The sequence below is a fragment of the Phyllostomus hastatus genome, unplaced genomic scaffold, assembly GCF_019186645.2.
Source record: "Phyllostomus hastatus isolate PE091 unplaced genomic scaffold, TTU_PhHast_1.1 phas_contig_159, whole genome shotgun sequence".
In the NCBI taxonomy this organism is placed as follows: Eukaryota; Metazoa; Chordata; class Mammalia; order Chiroptera; family Phyllostomidae; genus Phyllostomus; species Phyllostomus hastatus.
In genome coordinates, this window is record NW_025333640.1 from 20,580,934 (window position 1) to 20,599,490 (window position 18,557).

General features: G+C 42.2%; 1 protein-coding gene across 1 annotated transcript in view; it reads left to right on the forward strand.

Moving 5' to 3' along the window:
* Positions 1-7,968: 7,968 nt before the first annotated feature.
* The window catches only part of TLL1 (tolloid like 1), a 155,994-nt gene continuing 145,405 nt past the window's right edge, over positions 7,969-18,557 (forward strand). The window contains exons 1-2 of the mRNA XM_045831767.1: positions 7,969-8,017; positions 8,257-8,958. Coding sequence (XP_045687723.1) covers positions 8,790-8,958 — 169 coding nt within the window. The 5' untranslated portion in view covers positions 7,969-8,017; positions 8,257-8,789. The remainder of the gene's footprint in view (positions 8,018-8,256; positions 8,959-18,557) is intronic.

Consider the following 18,557-nt stretch of genomic DNA (forward strand, 5'->3'; position numbering starts at 1 on the left):
AATGGTTAGCTTTCGATAACCCAGCTCGCCTGTGTGCGCAGGCAGAAGCCTCGTGCGTATTCCAGCGCTCTGCAGACCTGCAAGACCCTCAGAATCCACTGTTCAGACAGTCGATATTCCTGGGCCAACTGTGCTCTGCCTGTTACCAAGATTTTTTTTTTTAGTTGTGAGAGTAAATCTGAATGAAAGCTTTCCCCAGGAAGTTAAGAAGAGGAAAAACATGAAGGAAATTGTCCCCTGTGAAGTGAAGCCACTTGAGCATCTCAGAATTTAGAATGTGTGTTGCCAGCCTCAAACAAACCATGTTCACCTATTTTAGGGACCATTAGTTAATGTTGTTGGAGTGCTTGGACGATGAAAAGCAATCTATCTATAAATAAACACACATCAGATGTTTCACATTGATTGGAGGTTGGTTTTATAGTGCGAAACTATTGCTTTAGGGGTTGGAAAAGTGACCCAAAGTGAGTTATAATGCCTGAAGATGAAGGCCAAGGTCATTAATTATTGCCACCTGAAAGCCAGTGCAGCTTACAAAATAAATTTGGCTTGGTCCCAGAACTAGAGTCAGAGCATAATGGAGAGTTTAGAAATACAGAAAAACTAGTGTTCAAGTGCAGCTGCGTATTATGAATAGAGTTAAATAAGTTATAAAATAACTTAGTGATTTTACAATGCATCATAAAAATGAAAGTCACACAAGTTTTAAATATATGCCAACCAATTACCCAACAACTTATTCAAGAAGTTAGCAGACAATGTCAGCTTTTCCAGTTTAACTCATTTCAGCACATTGCGGCTTTGTTTACTGATCACTGAAAGATGATCAGATGAATTTTTGCCATTCACCTAACAATTTTTTTCAATCACAGTTTACATTCAATACTATTTTGTATTAGTTTAGGGTGTTTAGATATTTATTTTAAGAAGATAAATTAATGGTGTTATTAGCTATGGAGTCTAACTACCATTTGGGCATTTAATTGTTTGTACGTAGACAGACAATGGAGAGATGAGACTGTGAAGTAAATGATTTCTGATATGGATAAAACATTCTCCTTTTCCAGGCTTCCTTTCTATGCTCTTTTTATCTGTGAAGGAATAACCTTGTTTTTTCCAACCATTTTATAAATACATGTACATTTATAATTTATAACTATTTAGTGACTTTCCTTTTAGAGTCTCTGGTTGGGTTGTTGGTGTTCCCAGGACCATTTGTATTTGCGGGCAGAGAAAAGTCTTCATAGTCACCAAGCTCCTGTTAAATGCCAGGCTCCAGGCTAAGTGACTTACACAGCTGATGTGTTAGCATCACAAAATAACTGTATGAGGTAAGCATTTTATTTTAAAGGTGCAAAAAATTGAGCTAAGAAAAAATTAGTGTTCAAAGACCTCTAACAAGCAGAGGAACAAAGGATTCAAAGACGTCTGACTCAGAGATGCAGAGACCAGACTGATGGTTGGTTGCCAGAGTGGAGGGGATTGTGGGGATCGATGAAAAAGGTGAAGGGATTTGGGGATTAAGAAGTACAAATTAGTAGTTAACAAAATAGTCACGGGGATGTCAAGTACAGCCTAAGAAATATAGTCAATAATATTATAATAACTATGTATGGTGCCAGGTGGGTCCTGGAAACAGCAGGGGACACTTTGGATGTGATCATCTAACCACTGCGCTGTGCACCTGAAGCTAATGCAAAATAACACTGAATGTAAACTGTGATTTCCAAAAACCCAAACAATCGAAAATAAAAACAAAAACAAAGATGTTGTTTGATCTCAAACCTTGCTCTTATATTAAATGTAGAGATATTTTAAATCAATTTTCATTCACCTTGGTAGTGTGGCTCAGTTGGTTGGGGAGTCATACCCGCAAAGCGAAAGGTCTCCCATTTGATTCCTGATCAGGGCACAAGCCTGGGTTGTGGACCCAGTCCCCAGTTGGGGCAGGTGTGAGAGGCAACCGATGATGTTTCTCTCCCTCTCTCTCCCCCTCCCATTTTCTCTCTCCAAAAATAAACGAATAAAATCTTCTTAAAAATTAATTTTTATTCTTATTCTGGTGTTAAATATTTCTAATGATTAGAATATGATTTAGGTGGATGACTGATGAAATAGATACAATTTTATTTTTGTCAGTAAAAAAGGTATTTTGCACTAATACGTGCAAAGTCTTTTGTGGGATTCATGCACAGAAAAGACCAGGCTTCTGTCATGGAAAAGATGTGCATGAAAAAGAGGCAGCCTTGATCTGATCCATGATTTGCCCGCAAGGCAGAGTCGAGGCACTTCTGTCTGGAATGTACCCTGGGGAGCTAAGAAGGCTGTAATTCAGAGTGAGGCTTGACCAGATGCCTGAAGGGAGAATGGCCTTTAGCTGGGGCTAGAGGCTTCTGGTCAGACATACAGCTCTCTGTTGCGCAGTGCTTGTCAGAAAGATTAGCAGGACGGCAGGGCCCCAAAGAGTGGCCAGCTGAAGGAGCCAGTGGAGGGTCAAAGATTATGAGGTGACGGTAATATGCTCACGAATGACTCACTCATTCCAACTCTTATTTCCTATCTTCAAAATAGCATGTGGTCAGACAAACCTTGGCAACTGGTTGACCTGGATAATGGGCCTCATGGAGTTTGGATGTATCTTTTTTCACAAGAAACTGGTACTATTTTATTATTTATTTTAAAAATTAAGTTATTCTCATTGCATCGTAAGTATGTAGTATGTTTACTGAAGGCTTCAGTATCTATTTTTAATTTTCGTGAATTAAGTAGAATGATATGTACAAATTTCATTTGATAGGGAAATTACATAGGAAAAATTGGGAGACCTACCTTATGCTCATAATACCAAAAAAAAAAAAGAAAGAAAAGAACACAACACCAAATTAGCTAAATTAAAGGGACAGAAAATGGCCAGATTGGAGACATTCTAAATTTCAGCTATGGAATTATACTATTGGGCAATTTATAAACAACAACCGCATCACCTAAATCATTATTTCAGTTTGGTAGGTTTTGTATCAGTGGAAGTTTTCAAAGAAAACTTCCCCAGTTCAATTTAATTTAATTTGTAACTTTTTGTGTAAGCTGCATTTCTTGCCTCATAGCCCACACAAAAAACAGGTTTTTCTCACATATCACTAGGAAAATGCCATTTAATAACAACCACCTTTTACATGTGCTTACACCTGCGAAGTACATTATATGTATAATCTCAATTTAACCCTATTTAGTTTTCATTCGTTTCAAAAATCAAGAGTGAATTAAGGGACATAATTTGCCTAAGGCAAAAATAGTGGACTGGCAAAACCAGACTTAAAACTGTTTTCTGTCAGTAAAGCCTATGTTCCTAACCAGTCTGTCGGCTTCGTCTCTCTGGCACACCTTTGAATGAGCTACCGTGCCTTAGAGTTGTACCATTTAGGCCAAAATGAAAGAGGAGAAGCCTTTTTCAAAAAATGTATTTAGAGGGTCTGGAAATAGTTTGATTTTTTTTAACTCACTCAAGATGATAATAATAGCAAACAGATACCAAAAGTTCACTATATGCTTGGTACTGAAAGTACATCCAGAATATAGTAAGTAACTGAGTCTTTATAACAACTCTATGTACTGGTGTTACCCCTAAGAATACCCCTGTTTTCTAGAAGAGGACACTGAGGACACATGAGGTTAAATGATGGAATGAAAGTTGCCGAGTTAGTAAGCAGAGAGCTGGAATTCAGGTTGAGGGATATTTCCAAGCTCCGAAGTCTCCATAGCTAGATGTTCAGGGCACTGGAGTGAGGATTTTGTACAGGTGTAGAGGTTACACAATGGAATCCTACTAGTGGGCCCAAACCTCCAAGTTCCACTAGGTGGGAAATAAGGTGACCCCCTTCTCCCTTCACTCCTTTTCCTTCCATTTCCCTTTGGCAAAGCTGATGCCTAAATGAAGGATACAATCATTTCCAGATGTTGTTTGGCAATAATACATGGTTTCGGAACAAACAAGTCAGGGGCTCCTCTTGAGACTGACATAGCAAGTAAGGCCTAAACAAGCAAACAACCCAAAGTGCTAAGAGTAAATCCATGCAACTTCTGTATCCAAATATAGCCTTTCTGTATTGGGGGGCTGGAAATGACCATGGGTGATAAGCAGGTAAGAGAAGAAAATAGCCCGAGGTACTGGTGTGATGAAAGGCTCAAAAGGTTGTTTTTCACAGTGTGGGGCGGGGGACATAGGGATTGAATTAGATCAGTGATTATCAAGCATCAGGTATCGTTGGTGTGCCCCTGTTATGGTTGAATTAACATCATAAAGCAACTGACTTGTTTAACCTCGGCATCATTATAAGAAATATATATACAATTGCAAATTTGTTAATAAGTAATCATTTTTCTAATACATACATGTATGTAACTATTAACAGTATTTTTAAAAAGTTTGGTGCTCTGTTACCTAAAATTATTGCAGGTACCATCAGTGGTTGCAGGATCACACTTTGGGACACTGAACTAAAATTAGAAGATGCTAACCTTGCTCTGTCCATAGAAAACCATAAATTTGTAAGAATGTTAAGGAGATACGGAAAACAAGAATGTGCATGCGTGTGAGAAGAGGGTAGAAATGCGCGTGGTCGAGTGAGAGCCTACCAGGAAAGGTAAAGCGTTGTATCTGTGTGAAGGGTCACGTCAGAATGGGGTGAAAGGACAGTTAAAAGGTCTTGAGTCACTGACAGCTATAAAAAGAAAAAAAACAAAGGGTGTCTCTGTTCCCTAGAACCAGGGAATGCTAGAGACAAGGGTCACACAGCCAACTACCTAGTACCAAGGAATGACCAGAGACTCTTAGGTCATTAGCCCTATTCAGACCAGAATCCAGGCTGTTTTTTTTTTTTTCTTTTCCTGGGGAAGTGTGTGTCTTTTTCTAAACAAACAAATCAACCAACAAACAAATCCCTTCTTTAGCACTGTAGCTGTGAAGCAAATATTGCCTTCTGTTCACTTTTCCATTCTGTGTCTCACACTATATTTGTTACTTAGGAAACCGCAACAAGCCCAGATTTTGCCTGAATGTAGTGGCATCCTAATTATCAAGGGTCGGGAACATACTCCAGTGATGATGGATGAAATACTGTGACATAAAAGTCATAGAAAACAAGGAAAATAGGGGACATCAGTAATAGTGTCAACAACAAGAAATCATAGAGTATAAGATTTTAGGAAAAGAAAATGTGGAAGTCAAAGGCCTCTTCACTTAAAAATATTTTCCTGAGATGTATATAGTATTAATTCAGAAGAACAGCAGTACCAATACAAAGCAGGATTTTAAAAAAGCCTTCAAGTAGTAAGTTTGAACCATATGAAATTGCCAATATTTGCTGGTTTTGACCTACAGTTAAAAGAATTTCATAGGAGTCCATCTACACACACCCTCTTCAGTTAACAGGTTAACAGAGGAGCGGGGTGAGATCAAGGGAGAGAGGGAAACCCATTTTACTCGGTACACATTTGAATTACTATTATTTTTAACAAGGGACATGAGGGGGATATATTCATGCATTCCTTGACTTCATAACAGAAAATAATCACAAGTAGCTTTTCACAAATTGACTAAATTAAAAATTGACATTTCTAAATGACATTATCTACAGGGCAAATTTATTTTAATTACTTTGGTAGCAAATAGACTATACCAGTTGGCACAGAAGGTGCCTCTCACTTCAGCTCTCTTGGGTGGCTTTATTCCGAAGGACGTCTGGGGGCTGATGGGCCCCTGCTGCAGGTGGCGATGCTGGCCATGGCCAGTTGCCAGCTAGAAACCAAGGTGACTTCAGTGCATGTCTTACTATGGGAATCTATCTCTTTTTATATTCCTGAGGAGACCGGATTCACATGGCGTACAGGTATGCGGCTACATTCTGACGAAACACTCAACTCCATTCTCATGGGGATTGTTTTTTCTGTTTTCTTGCAAATCCTTGCAAATTCATGTTTATCCATGGACAGAGCAAAGGCTATTTTTAGTTTGCAATCTTGACAACAGTAGAAATAAATTAAGCTTAAAAGGTATGCATTTTATTATTCTAAACTTGGGTGTTATAAATATCAATATTTAAAAATGAATCAAGGGTCAAGGCCTGTGATGTAAATAAATATTCTCTGCAATTATTTTAGCTAAAAAGAAACATTTTTATATTTTGATGCGAGGTTCTACTGTGTTAGTCATTCTGGATTACAAATTTATAAACTTGTAAAACTAATTCTTCAAGGAAATAAATTCTCTAAGGAAATAAATGTAAAATAAATTCTTTAAGGAAAACATAATAGGCATCATTATATAATGAGGCAGATGTCCCTATATGGTATCATTTTCTTCAGGACAAATGAATGAGATATTTATTCTTTCAAGTAAGTGATGCTTAGGCAAAGTCCAGGTACAAACTCTTGCCAATTTACATATGATCCAATCGTCTAACAAGATGTTTGCTGACATTTAGACGAACAAGGGACATTTTAAAGGTCTGGGGGCAGGGAGTTGGCACACTGTCAGCAGCTCAAGGGCAGGATCTCTAAAGGAAAGTCAAGTTTTCCAGGCTTTCAGATGGGCTAAGCAGAATACATTCTTGTTTAGCCCTGCACTAGAGCAACACCATTATTAATTATGCAAACATCTTTTTTTTTTTTTGTGGATGGGTAAAGGAATTTGAGAATGACTCAGCAAGAGTTTCCAAAACCAGGCACCTCTACCAGCGTGTGGAACATGCTCTTTTGGAACCTGCTCTGTCTCTGCTCAGTGACCTGGGGGTGAAGAGTTTGAGATCTACAGAAAGGAAGTGGGGTCACTGAGAAAGCCCCAGTTTTGCCAGTAGGTCTACGTGGTCCTTCCATCCTTTCACATTTAGTTCAAGTTGGAAATAATTGATATTTCTTCACGATTAGCCTCTACTTTTTCTTCAACAAACATAAAACCTGGTCAAATCCCCTAACCAAAGACCTGGTTTACTTGTCAAAGGTGTTAGCGTGTGTGGTTACCTTCATATTTCCCTTTAGATAAGACTGTATGTTGGTGGTCCCTTGGGAAAGGGGGAAATTTAAATGTTGAATAAACATGTGAAGGCAACGGAAGCGTTTAACAAGTCTCCACTAGAGTGACAGTTCAAGGTTTGGTTGGAAAAGGGAAGGCGCTCATCACCCCTGGAAATTTCGGGGAGACGTTCTCTCTCACCTATTTGGGAAACGACTTGCAGATGTGGGCAATGCTCCCATCAGGGGTTTTGCAGAGATTTCCTCTGATTTTTTTTTTCCCTTCCCAATTTCCCACAGCCTGTGTTTGTCTTGTGTCTGCGAGGCTGACATGCGGTTTACCTCGCTGATCCTGCTGCCAGGTTTTACACACTCTCCTCTGAAGTGAAACAACTGAAGCCCAAGGATACTGAGCAACTCTGGGCATGGGCGCCAGAACTGTCATAGAAAATTTGCTTCCCGAGTATTCCGTCCAACTTCCCTTCCTGCGCCCACGTGAGCCGTAGCGCCAGCCCATCAGTAAGGTCTTAACGTTTCCTGCTGCTGCAATCTGTAACTTGACTTGGGATTTTTTTTTTTAATTACAGTTTTGAGGATCTTAGTTGTTCGCAAAAGTTTTTGGTTAGGGGAATTTTAAAGGACTTATAAACTGTTTTCTTACCTAAGTCACGGAGGCTCCGATACTTTTTCTCCATTCCTGGGCTGTACTTTGGTTAATCGGCAGCGGAGGAAAGAAACACACTCGCTGTTTACTTGGGGGGAGGGGACGCAGACACTGCAGCTAAATTATCGTGATTCCTCGAGCCGCCCCCGGTCTGACGCTCAAGACTGACACGTACATCATCTGTTAATTGCTGTTCGAGGACGCAGATGCATAATATATTCATTTTTATCTTCGGTAAAATATAAATGGAATTGTCAGCGCGCTCGTGTCTGTTTGTTTGTATAAGGCTATCAAAAGAAGTCAGAGAGGAGGCTGTGGCCCGGATCCTGACCCTGATTGTATGAATAAGTAAGCAGGATGCAAGTGATTGGGTTAGATGCGGCGAAGATTTTTTTTTTTTTCAAGTTAGGAAGAGGGTAAAAAGACTGTCTGGGGGTGGGGGTGGGGGGAGGCAAACACTGCATCCCCCAGTCCTCACACTTTTGCTCTCCTTGCAGTGAGTTGGTTTGCTGGCTTCTGCAGGCTTTTAAGGTCTCGAGGCGTAGACATGCCTGTCCCCCACCCCCTTCCTCGGTCTCCCCTTTCAGTTCAGATGTGCTGATGTGCAGACCGGATTCATCTTCCCGGAGCGGCGGCGGCGGGCGCAGGCGGCGGCGGCTCGCGCTTGGCCGCCGGGTCCTGGCAGCGGTGTGGGCGCGGCGCGGGAGCCCTAGCTCCGGTGGCAGCTGAGCCCGTGGGGCGCCGCTCGCCCGGCCGCGGCCGTGGGGAGTTCGGCCGCCAGAAGGACGACCTGGCAGGGTGCGAGCGCCCGCTCCGCTAGAGGCGAGTTTGCCCGCAGCTGCCCCTCCCCGCCTCCGGGAGCCGAGCTCCTTACCTGCCCTCCACCCACCCGCGGGCCCCTCTCCAACTTCTCTCTGCAACTGGGGGTAACAGGCAGTCCTTGCCCCCTGTACTGTCCCAACGGCACTCGCATGTCTCCGGACACCTGAACACCCTGGTCCAGCCGAGCAGCCTCCCCGCGGGGAGAAGAGCACCGGTCCCCCTGGCCCCGCACATCAGCGCGGACCGCGGCAGCCTCACCTCGCGGTCCGGCCCCCTCCTTTTCCTCCAAGGCAGGAGGATGGGGCTGGAAACGCTTTCCCCGAGGATGCTCGCGTGCCTGGTGGCCTTGGGGATTATTGTCTACGGGGAACTGTGGGTCTGCGCTGGCCTCGATTATGATTACACTTTTGAGGGAAACGAAGAGGATAAAGCGGAGATGATAGATTACAAGGACCCCTGTAAAGCTGGTAAGTGCTACTCCAGGTTGGGACGGTGGCGCGCCGGGGGCCGCGGCGCTTGACTGTCGGTGGGTGGCGGTGGGAGCTCACCTGTTCCGTTCCCTCCTTGGCCAGCCCCTCCGCCGCCCCTCCTTTTCTACCTCTTCTCCACTTCCCTCCCCAGCCCGAGGTGACTGGAGTTCCGTGCTAGTGGCATCCAATGCCAAGCTCCGGTCTCCTAGTTTGGGGGGGAAAAAAAACCAAAAACGTCCTAGATAGAGTTCTGATTCCCCTCCCCTCCCCCAGCGAAACGAAACCAGCCGTAAACACAGCTGGCAGCCGTAGGTTTTAAATACCAACACTCAACCGGCTTTATGCCCGGAGGGGACAACACCTCCTCTTTGTTCCCTACAAGGTGGGTGGGGATGGAATTGCTACCTCGGGACACATTTACTCCCTCTTTTGCCAGGGGTTTCAAGTATGGGGTCCTGGCCAGAAAGGGGTTGTGATGACCTTGGAAACTCTCACGCTAAATGGAATTTAAATGCATTTGTCCACTTAAAATCTTAAAAAAAAAATCCAAGTTGCCACCCCATTCAAACTTGTGTCTTTCTTCCTGTGCACACCCCTGGGAACTGCAGTGGGCCGGCGCTGCCTGAAGCTCAGCTTCTCGTCGCCGGGTTCCGGAGCCCCCGGGGACCTTCCCCTCCCCTCCGCGCGCCCCGCGCCTCTGCAGGTCGGGTCTCCACTCCGGTGCGGGGCGGCGCTTCCCTCTCGCAGCCTCAGGTCCCGCTGCTCGCGCGGCGGCCGGAGACCACGTGAGCGCCGCGCCCCGGGACGCGGGCCCCCGCCGCGGATTCCGCGGGGCGCCCGGGGCTCTCGGACCCTTGCTCTGCTCAAGTGCGGTGGAGGTGGTCCGGATTCAGTGGGGACTCGCGGCCGACTTCTGAAGGAAGGTTACAGGGATTGTTGGGACGGACTGTACAGTAGATTTACAGTAGAGTTTTCCTAGCCGGAGGGCACGTCCTGTCCCCTCTCCAGAGGTGTGAGCTGTGAAGAGGGAGTGGGCAGCGTGCCCGAAGTGCTGTGTCCCCGCCTCCGGGGGCGGCGTGCGGGTTCTTCGGCCTGGGCCTGCGAGGTCCTTGCTTGCATCGCTAGGTAAACCTTACTCAACCTCTCTTGGGCCAGAAGGGAGGAGGGATGTAAAGTGAAGGAGGATGCCGGAAATCCCCTTCCACCTTGGATGACACATTGTTCTGACGAGGAGGACGTGTGTGTTGTGTCCTTCTTATCAGACCCTTCTCTTGCTGCAGATACTTAAAGCTCAGAGTAGCTTAAGAGGAACTTGGCAGTCCGGAACAAAAAGTTGTGATTTAATTCAGTTTTGGCTTTTGAATTTTCTGCTTTGACCTTTAACACCCAGTAAGTCCCACCAAGACTTTCCCTGAGGGCTCGCAGGACAGGACACGGTTCTGCCAGGGGTGGGCAACCAGAGGTCAGTGCAGCTCCTTTAACATACTTTTTATTGAGACATTTGTTTGAATAATATCTGCAACTGGGTGCAGGTTTTGTGCTTTATTGTTTCAGGTAAGATGGAAAGGAAGTGTTTTATGCCTAAGGATTGCCTAGGAAAACTATTCAGCTCTGTTGTGTGAAAGGTTCAACCAGCTATCAGCCTGGGAAAACCAGAGCATGCATATACATTGGTCCAATTTCAGGAAAATAAATACAGTTTCTATACAAATTAAAGTACAAGTGTCTGGCTTTGAAACATCATTAATTTCAAATGTGAATACATCATAAGAAATGTCAAAAATTAGCTAATGCATTTTCAGCAGTTCAGCTGTTTCAGGCTTATCTTACATTAGAAATTGTCCAGAAGATTTTTGTGAGCATAAGTGGTTTATTTTCTATTTATGAATGCTTTCAGTTTTAAAATTTCAGAAGTTGCACCATACGGATTGAAACACCTCAAGCAATAAATGTTTACTTTCCTCAGCAAAAAAACATCTAGGACAAGGAAAAAGAACCTTTAATAGCATACTCTTGTTTTTCTTTTTATACAGGTTGATTTTGGAACATAACTGTTGAAGTTAAAACAACAACAAAAACAACTTGGAAAGGATTATTACTCTAATCTTGTTTCTTCCCTGTCATTGAGTACAAGAGGCATACTTGTGTGTGTGTGTGTGTGTGTGTGTGTGTGTGTAGTGAAAGTGAACTAAGAATGGCCCAAGTGGAAGGTTGAGAAGTTTGCCCAAAATCTGAGATCACTTTTTAAATGATCAGCCCTGCTTTTTAATTTAGTAAAATGAAAGGCTTTAATTTACCAGCTTGGCTAGAGAATGGCAGAATCTTAGTGCCTCTCTTTTGGCACAGTATAAAACAAAGATTGTCATAACAATAAAATAAATAGTACATTGAAATCCCAAACAAGAGTCAAAAAAAAGGGTCATTAAAATAAGAAAGTTGGGGACAGATATGTGAAAGGTGGCCACACAAAAGCAAAGAAGTGGGTGTTCTCTAGACTCTGGGGTATCCTGGCTCCCCCCCTTTCTAAGGTGCAGAGTGGAAGGCAGGGCCTTGAAATAAAGTGTTCTTTTTGAACTTTTCTAACAGGGGTCTTAATATTCCCCAGACTACACAGTCCCTTGATGTCAAGTAGCTTTATGGTTTGAGAGCACTTTTGAGTACATTACTTCAGCTCAGCACAACAGCTTTCCCATATGGTGGAATTTGTTAATCTTCCCATTGTACAGATTGGAAAACAGATGCTCCGTGAGGCTAACTGTGTTTGTTAAGATTATCCATAACTTGATTACAAGTTCCTTAGCTGTGAAGTCTGGCTGTATTAAATGATACTGCAGTCTTAGCCTTTTGGAGGCCTTCTTTGAAATACAATACAAACAAGATAAATTCGTCCAGGCTTATTTGGAGTCTAGACTAAGAGAAATGCAGTTACTTTTATATCTAATATGAGTGGAATGGCTAAAAATGGTTTCATCTTTTCCAAACCCAATTAGAATATAAAGTCTTTGAGGGAAAAGGTCACACCTGATTCTTGATATTTGTCACCGGGATGGATTACCACTGTTATGTATTTAGTGTGTTCTCAATACCTCATCAGTATCTATAGGTTATTAATAGTGATCTTCACCCCTTACTCACAAACTTCTGTTTTAACCAAAGTGAAATGTTACCCAAAGAGGAATATTTATTCATCATGATAACTTATTAAACATTGTGCCATACTTATTATAGTTGTGACATGATAATTTTTATACCTATCAGAACACTGATTTCAAATTCATGAAACTAGGGGTCAAAAAGGAAGCCTTTGTATTAATTGCATTTTGATTTAGAAAGCCATTTTTGGTATCAGTGAAAGCAGGTAGTTAGTGCAGTACAGCTTCACATATATTTATATAGCCAAACCCATTAGGACAGAATGTAGGTAGTTAATCTCCATCTAAATGGACACCAGGGTGCAGATAATTCAAAGGAATGTCTGACTTTCTTCAGGGCAGTGCATGGTCACCTGAATTTGCAATCAGATTTCTCTTTCTTTAGTTCATAAGGGTCCTGAGGGACACTGGGAAACTGACGCTGCAGGAAGCCATTCCAGAACAGAACAGAGACTGAGGTGTCCTGTTTCACTGTTGAACTCTCCTAATTGGTGCTAATCTGAGTATTATATATGTGAAGAGCTTGGGCAAATTCAGTGTATAAATTAATCTCTCAGATTTGTCTGGAGATTACATGGAAAAGCGGAGACCTGATAAACCAAGTCAGTATTCACAAATACCCTCCCTCCCCTCCTCCTTTCCCCACTTCCATCCTCCCCCTCTTCCTCCCTCCCTTTCTTCCTTCTTTTCTCTTTATGTACTTAAGGGGATATCAGGAAAGCTCAGGCAATTGAAAATATAATATCCAATAAAGGAGACTGACGATATTAGTATTTTGAATGATGGGCGGAAGCTGATAAGACTAATGAGGTAAAATATTTGTCCAGAAGGTTAACCTTATCCACTTAGGGAAGTGTTAGCACTCTGAGACTTTCTACCTTGAATCTTCTGAGTAACTGACTCTTTTTCTTGGAAACAAATCCAAGTATGATTAAAGGTCAGTGACTTGCAAGGTTAAACTTGCCTTACAGTAGCCTATGCAAGCCTGTTGATGTAGAAGTAGGCTTTTGGCATTCTAGAGGATTCTTTTTTCTGCTTTGCTTTATAACCAGTGCCCTAGTTTCCTAGCATAATAATTCTTGGGATAATTTCCTAAGTCTATAATTTCTCGGTAAGATTTTTATCATTCTTTCAGTCCTCAGTGTTGTACTTCCTGGCTTCATGGGCAGCCTCTTAGGTGTGGCATTTTAGCATTGATGTTCAATGCCATGTCTACTTTATTTCATCATAATACTAAATACTTAAACATGTTTCTTGGTTGGCAGGACTCTAGGTTGCCAAACCCTCATATTAAAAATGCATTTCATGGAGCTGTTTCTCTTAGCCAGTTACTTCTGTTTCAGTTTTCATTTCTCAGATTTTGGACTTTTTTTCTCCTCCTGCCTTTGTGGTCCATTCAGAAGTGGCCAAAGTACAGTTTTTGCAAAAGAGGTAGATAAGGCATTATGTTATGTAGACCTGAGTTCTGTTCTTCATTTACCAATACTCATTCTTTAGCCTTTGTCATGGGGACCCCCAACCATTTTTGGCCCACAAATGGCAATTACTGTTATTAGGTATGAATAAGGTTATTTTTCTTAAGTACATTCCCTCAGACTAATAATTCCATGAATTATTACTCCCTGAGAGAAGGGATTCCAGGGAAGGGATTCCTCCCTTCTCTTTTTAGGCTTCCTTGGTCCACAGGGAATCAGTTAAGAGTGCGTAAGAGGCTAGTGAAGGCCTTTTGGGAAAGTTAATACATAATCCCACAGCTTTCGCTGTGGCCCTCATGACGGCCCACTTTCCTACAGAAGTCTTATATATGCCATTACAGAGTTCCTTCTATGGAATTCATGCCATCTTTCCCCGTTGTGTATGTATGAGTCTTATTTTTGTGCGTCGTAGCAACTTTCCCTGATTTAAAATTTAGACTCACTTGCCTTGTCGTTGTCACCATGTTCTTTGTAAACCTTAAGAATATCAGTCACATCAGTAATCCCTGAGGCCTCTCAATCACTGGGTTTCATGGGAAGAAATAAGCCCTAACATGTTTCTAGAACTCAGGTAGAAAGTATGAAGTGCTAGCGATTTACCATTACTGGTTTTTTTTTTTCTTTTTAGAATATTACCTCTTATGTGTTCCTAGCATTGCCTTAGACGTGTTAAACCTGGGTTCCTCCCCAAGCGTTTCTAAGAATGCTTAGAAAAAATAGAGGCAAATAATCCATTTAAAATGAGGCCTTACACATCCTGCTGGGACCATCTGGTGTCTGGGGAGGTGGGGGAAGGGCGCGGCGCTGCTCCCCTGAACGGAGGAAAGCCCCCTGCAGCATCTCGAGCCCCCAGCTAGGCCTGGCCTGGGCCGGGGCTCAGGTGTCTGGCAAGATTCCTGGGGATGTCGGATTTCCTCTACTGGGGACATTTTTGAGGCCTCTTACAGCTCTTTCACATTCCAAGACCTGGAATTAATCGTGGACTTATCCTTCCCAAATTAATTCGTGGAGAATCCTCTCCCCAACCCTGGATCCCTTAGAATGATTTAGCAATGCGGTTTGAGTGGTCTGTTTCCTCTAGTTATCTACTGAATACTAATGCTTGGGAAGAAAATTAAAAAAAAAATGTATAGCCTCAAAGCTACGGAATGAAACTCATAAAACGTGTCCTTCCCCAGAAAGTGGGAGGAGGGAATCCCTTGCTTATTTATTTAGCTCTTGCCATTGTCAGCCTTGAAAATGGGTTATGACTGTTAGATTTTGAGACGCTGCGGGCTGGCTAATGCAATGCATGTTTTTCTAGCTCCTTCCAAAATGTGTGCTGATCCTGTCAAGCCGGCCCGGAAGAGCCCATCCGTATATTTGTATGAAGAAGTATTGTAAATTAGGTGTTAATTGAAATCCAGAAAGTGACCTGGAGAGATTGTCTTACTCAGCTCTTCTCCTGCAGTTTACATTTATAGCTTAAGGTAAAAATTTGATATAGACCATATGAAAAACAAACCAACTTCCTTGAATGATAATAGCTCTAAGGTCAGACGTGCTTCCAAAATATATTCTTTCCCCCCAATCTAATTTTATGTATTAGTATCCTACTCAAAGCATTCACTTTCACTGTTTTAAAAAAGACATTTCGACAGCTTTTAATGCACTGGACTGTTTTACAAGTTGTGGTAGTCTTTACAGAGATGGAGACATACACCATGTATTTATATTGACATTTGATATCTTCTGTGTTGTTGAACTTCCTATCGATTACATTTAATTTGTGTGATGGGGTAGGCAGAGGTGGAGGGGCAAGAGGGCAGAATAGTTTCTTCATTCCTTATTTCCTTATCTGTGCCAACCTGTCAGCACATGGGTTGTGCACCACGGGGGCACCTCGAATGGCCCCCGGCCCCGTTGCTAATATTAACGTCTTTTGAGCTCGCTTCTTTGGCCATGAGTGGACTTGAAGTGTTTATTAGGATAACCCTGGCTCTTGTGCAGCATTGGGAACTGCCTTGGCACCAGTTCAGTGGACTGACTGTCCTGAAAGGAAGGAGCTCCAGTTCCCTGCCTCAGTCGTTTTCAGGACAAATGCCCACTAGTTGAGGGCTTATGGTATTTTATGTTTTACAGTCAGGTTATTGAGTTATGAAGAATGCCTCATCTCATGGAAGTTAAATCTTTAAAATACCCTGGGAATGCCCTCATGTATGACTACAAAACAGCCAAATGGAGAACTTTCAGGAGAGTAAATTCTCGGGCCCCATGTACCTCACTCACATCTAGGCCTCCATGACTCATGTCAGAACAACCTAGTTCATGGCTTATGTTAAACACCCCATCAATTAATGTTACTGTTACTCCTTTTGGACAGAAGGGGATGCTGAGGCTCCGAAAGGTTCTTGGCTGGGCTGTCATCACAGCTGGTAAGTGGTGAGGACTCGACTCCAGGTTCTGTGTTCCAGAGGCCTTTCTGGTTTTCCAGTCCTCTGTGCTGGCTCTCCAGCCAGTACCGATGCATTAAGCCTGGCAAGTCAAGTGATGGTATTTGTGCGGGGGCGGGGGGGGGGCATCCATCCTCTGTGATGTTCTTTACTGAGAATGCGCCTTGCCTTCACCGTCCTTACATTTTATAAGCTGTGGCCAGAGTGGGGAGAGCTGCCGGGGAAATGCCCCAGCTAGGCATGAAACAAACGAGAGCGCTAACTCATGCAGGAGAGGCACTGCTGGTGCGCTGCCCCAAGTATGTACAGCAGGCTCTCCGTGGTGATTAAGGCAGGGGTTGAGTTGGGTTTGCGTAGAATTCAGTCATTGGCGTAGCTTCTTGGCACAGGTTCCAGCATTTCATGTGGTACATGTTAACTTCTTTCACACTTGCAGTTTGCTCTCTGGGTATTCAGTGAATTCATGATTATGAGCCCCTGGCGTGTGAAGAATATCCTTTCAAATGCAGGCGGTTCAGGAAAGTGGTTTACAGTGTACATTAAGTATGCAAATGATGTGTGAATGCCTTTGAGAAAACAAATATGCTTTGAGAAGGTATCTAAGTAACTTGATGTTTTTCATTCCCAAACTTGCCTAAAAGCCCTAAGGGTCAAAAGCTTGACAGCACTTGGTGATCATAAGGTTAACTAAGCTTCTTGGAACTCCACTCTGGTTTCCTAAGTCTGGTACATTCAAAATATAGACTAAATGTACTATGTATTATCATTTCTTTGAAGAAAATGTTTTTAGCTAAGTGTCAGCTTTTCAAGAAGGAAAGTTCCTGCTTCTACTTGTTCTCTCACAAGTGGGTAAGAACAAAATCTGGTAAAACAGGCTTCCCTTTTCTGTCTCCTTCTTTTTTAAACCTAAGGACAAAGGGAACGTTTTCATTTACATATATATTTTTAGCCCCAGGAGAAGAAACGCTATATATCCAGACCTGCGTGGAGCATAGACTGCAGGCAGTCATCCCGGAGGAATAATTGGGATTTGCCATCTGGAATTGGCTTGTGGTGCCTTGTGTTTCTATGGGGAAAATGATTCGTGTGCAGTTTGCTGGGTGAGCTAGTGACCGAGGGTTAAAATATCGAAGGAAGATAGTGATTAAAGGATATATGTCCAGTGTGTCCAAGGATTAAAATGTTTATGGTTAGAACCAGATCTCTAGGCTATATAATGGAGCCCGGAGGTGGAATGTGACTTCATGCACACAACTGTAGGCTTCGTAAACAGGTATCCTATGATATATCATATGTCTGTATTGAATGGCACCTGTAGCCTGGTGTTTTAAGATAACTTGCCTATGTCATGCGGTGATGGGATTAGATTTTGAATACAGGACTCTGGATACCATGTATTGTCATCGTGGCCGTGATGCTCTTCTTTTTTACTTTTGAAGGGGAATTGATACATTTTGAAAATTGGGGTTGGCTTCAAAAATTATATTTTAAGATTTCAGGGAGGCAGAATAGTGCATCTATTAAAAACTTGGGCTTTGGTGTTTGGTGGACATGGGTTCGAATACGGGACATTCCAGGTAGTAACTGTGTGGCTTTTGCTAAGACGTTCAACCCCTTTGCATGCACTTTTCTGACCTGTGCAATGAAGATGGTGTTGTGATGCTCATGGTATTATTTTAAGAATTAAATGAATGTAAAGTAAAAATCACTTTATATGGGCCACAGTAGTAAACACTGTATAATTTTTATTCATAGTAGCATAAATATAGAGGAGGTAGGAGGTTTTTTTGAATTGCAACTATTTGTGTGAAGATGCTCTTTATAAAAACATTTAAGGGATGAAGTTCTTCTTTCTTGCCAGCATGTGCATATCTCAAGTCCAATAAACATGGCAAATGAGAGGTTAAGCTTCCAGATAGATCTTTTTGTCTGGAAAGGTATCAGAGGTAACCAATATAAACATGTCTGTATGTTGTTCTCTTGGCTACTTGCTCAAGTGCCTGATACACTCAAAATATATTGACAGTTTTCAGTTGACATTGACTAATGTGTAAATAGAATCTTGGCCATCTAGTCTTTCAGTAATTTCTGGTTCAGATTTTATTTGCCATCTGGATTAACTTGGAGAGCTTACATATTCACAATCCTATGTTTGTACAGAGTTAAATTTAAGCACACAGCTCTAAGCTACAAATATTCATAAATTCATCAAAGCTTTATTGAACACTTCCTGTGAATGAAACATGGATTTGTCCTTGGGGTTACAGGAGTATGAAATCGGATTCAATGCCTGACCTGGTGTAGTCTTAACTTTACCATTTACAGGTAGACAATAGTTTAGGGATAAATAGTTGTTTATCTTCAAATCATGTAATTGTATGGTAAAGTTATTTCAGTTTAGTATTTGAAAATGGATCCTATTATAAATTATGATAATCAGAATATATATTCTTATAAGTTTTTTCCTGGAATTTTCTTTTTTTATTGTATGCAGTAGTCTCCTTTTATCTTCTGGGTATGAATACATTCCAAGACCC